This window comes from Xenopus laevis, chromosome 6L (genome assembly GCF_017654675.1).
Source record: "Xenopus laevis strain J_2021 chromosome 6L, Xenopus_laevis_v10.1, whole genome shotgun sequence".
Taxonomy (NCBI): domain Eukaryota; kingdom Metazoa; phylum Chordata; class Amphibia; order Anura; family Pipidae; genus Xenopus; species Xenopus laevis.
The window spans coordinates 111,190,954-111,194,304 of record NC_054381.1 but is presented as its reverse complement, the minus strand read 5'-3'; the positions used below and the strand labels follow the sequence as shown (position 1 = coordinate 111,194,304).

General features: G+C 37.9%; 1 protein-coding gene across 1 annotated transcript in view; it reads left to right on the top strand.

Annotated features, from left to right (window-relative positions):
• The window catches only part of apcdd1.L (adenomatosis polyposis coli down-regulated 1 L homeolog), a 38,517-nt gene extending 37,345 nt beyond the window's left edge, over positions 1-1,172 (top strand). The window contains 1 exon segment of the mRNA NM_001094109.1: positions 38-1,172. Coding sequence (NP_001087578.1) covers positions 38-492 — 455 coding nt within the window. The 3' untranslated portion in view covers positions 493-1,172.
• Positions 1,173-3,351: the final 2,179 nt, after the last annotated feature.

Genomic DNA, 3,351 nt, shown 5'->3' with positions numbered 1-3,351 from the left:
AATGTATTTTAAAAGCTGCTTCTTTTTTACCTTCCAGTCAATCATATGAAAGTGACCCCTATGGATTTCGCCACAGCTTCCCTTCTGAACGTCTTCAATGGGGACGAATGTGGGGCCGAAGGATCCTGGAAAGTTGGCGTGGAGCAAGATGTCACTCACACCAACGGCTGCGTGGCACTGGGAATCAAACTCCCTCACACCGAGTATGAACTTTTCAGGATGGAACAAGATAATCGAGGAAGGTATTTGCTTTATAATGGCCAAAGACCAAGTGATGGCTCCAGCCCAGCCAGACCTGAAAAGAGAGCAACCTCTTACCAAGTGCCTCTAGTTCAATGTACTTCCGTGTCTCTAAATCCAGAGGGAGCCCACGATGGACAACACAAGTCCCAGAGTAGAAATTCTGCAGCTGGACACATTTTCCTTTATTTGTTTTCCAATCTCTTTCTCTTGTTTATTTGTACTTTGCTACATTTGGAAATTCTAAGCTAAAAATATAGAGACTTTCAACTGTTAAATATGGATAAAGTTGGACCAAGGATTATTTTCTTCTTTGAAGAAAAGGACATTTGTTTACTTGATGCACTTGGATTCCTGAGAACTATTACCCTCATTGTCATTCCATTCCCTTGTTTCCTCCTCCACCTCTTCCCCCTGGTCGTCTTTTAAAGCAACGGCCAATTTTCTTTGAAGTTTGGTCTTTGAACTTCACCCAGGCTGACCGGGCCTGCATGAGACTGCACAACAGTAATTGCACTTTAGGACAGACGAGTTCCTTTTAATATATTGCTGGAGCGAGAAGTCATTTACACACCGATGAAGCCTGTTCATTGTCTGTGCCTCGTTGCTGTTGTGGATTATGTTCTAAAATGTTCCCCAAACAGTGTTGCTGAAAATACTAGAATATATTTTGTACAATATTGCAGTATTTGAAATGTTGCCGGAGAGGGCCCGGGAATACTCTTCAGAAAGCAAATGCGTTGATGTAAAAGCTGTAAATAATCTTTGTAATATATAATGTTTTGTCAGATGCATTGATTTATCATTACCTTATAACTTTAGGCCAAAGAGATTTTGAATACTGGATATAAAAACATTTAAGTGCATTGGAAATGTCGCATTAATCCAGAGGTGCAAAACTGGTTGTTTGGACCAAAAAATAAATCACTAAATTCTACACTACTCACTGATTCTTTCATTCAGTGTAAAATAAATTTAAAAACAGTCTAACATCTTTATGTGAATATAAAAAATGGTGTCTGAACCTGCTGACATTTTTTCCTTATGGATTTGAAGCTTAAAGGAGAAATAAACCCACTATTTGGGATGCAGCCGAATCCCTTAATCCTTTGTGAAAGATTTGGCTGAATACCGAACCAAACTCGAATCTTAATTTACTTATGCATATTAGGATTTGGTTTGGCCAGGTACAACGATTTCCCTGAATCCTGCTGAAAAAGGCTGAATCCCAAACTGAATCCTGGATTCAGTGCATCCCTACATAGAAATAGCACTGCCTTGATACCAAAAATGAAAGTTTTAACTGTCACATAAGCCAACTATGCATCCAGAACCTCTGGTTTGATAGCACAGATACAGCCTATAGTTCGTTAGTTCAATAGTTCATCAGATTTTGTCATGACTTTTTCCCCGCACCAACATTTTCTAGCTGATTTCTTGATAAATGAAATAAATTCATGGATGGGAGTTAGGTTGCTACTAAAAAAAATGAAATAAACTCCAGTTTTAGCAAATACATACCTTAGTATGTTATAGAATTGCCAAATCGAATCAACTTTTCAACTGGCCTTTATCATTTATTTTTTATAGGTTTTTAATTATTTGACTTCTTCCTTCTGACCCTTTCCAGCTTTCCAATGCCTGTCACTGACCCCACATAAAAAACAAATACTCTGTAAGGCTACACATTTAGGGGCCCATTCACTAAGTTCGAGTGAAGGAATAGAGGAAAAATAGTTTGAATTTATGATTGTTTTTCTGGCTACTTCGACCATCGAATTGGCTACTTCGACCTTCGACCATCGAATTGGCTACTTCGACCTTTGACTACGACCTTCGAATCGAACGATTCGAACTAAAAATCGTTTGAATATTCGACCGTTCGATAATCGAAGTACTGTCTCTTTAAAAAATTTATTTGACCCCCTAGTTCGCAACCTAAAACCTACCAACGCCAATGTTAGCCTATGGGGAAGGTCCCCATAGGCTTGCTAACAATTTTCTGATCGTAGGATAATCCTTCGATCGATGGATTAAAATCCTTCGAATCGTTCGATTCGAAGGATTTAATCGTTCGATCGAACGATTATTCCTTTGATCGTTCGAACGAATTGCACAAAATCCTTTGACTTCGATATTCAAAGTCGAAGGATTTTAATTCGGCAGTCGAATATCGAGGGTTAATTAACCCTCGATATTCGACCCTTGATACATCTGCCCCTTATTGTTATTGTTGCTTTTTATTACTCATATTCCTATTCAGTTCTTCTCCTATTCATATTCAAGTTTCTTATTAAAAGCAATGCATGGTTGTTGGGCTAATTCAGCCCCTTGCCGAAATTGCAGAGAGCTGCTGAATAAAAAGCGAAATAACTCAAAAACCACAAATAATTTGTGGGAATTGCAAATATCACAATAGCTCTCGCTACATCATACTAAAAGCAGCATTTAAGTGAAGGAAATCTTGGCACTATGCTGCCAAACAATAAGGATAAAATATCATAAAACCATGAGCAGAGAATATATGCACAATGAATATTTTTTTTTTACTATATGTCTATATATGCTCCTGCATTCACACCATTATTCTGCTTAATCGGCAAGATGTGGAAGCAAAAGTGTCTGCATTCGGGCACTCCGCAGCCTATTTATTAACAGAAAGGCCCCAAGCAAAATGCTAAAAATATACCATGGTGAATATACAGTACATGCTTAGTCTTGTATTTCAGTTCTCCCTTGTTAACTCTCATGGTATGAGAACATTTTTTCATAAATGTGATCCATGTGATCCACTTGGTTCAAATTGCAAAGTGAAGGGCTTGATCCTTCTTATAAAATCAACAAAACCAACAGCAACTGTCCTATAAAGAGGTTTATATTTATTTATGTCATTTACTGTATATTAATCTCCACATTCTATATTATTTGCATAAAGGGGACATGGAAAAATAGTGCAAACAATGGCTAAAATGTCAGGCTCTAGATATTTTAGGGGCTCCTCTAGTTCAGAAATAATACATGATTTTCTATAAAATGTTGTCCCATGAATGGTCCTTCTGTTGCCTCTTTCTTCCACAGCAACCCACCTCTGCTCCAGTCCTCTCTAATCCA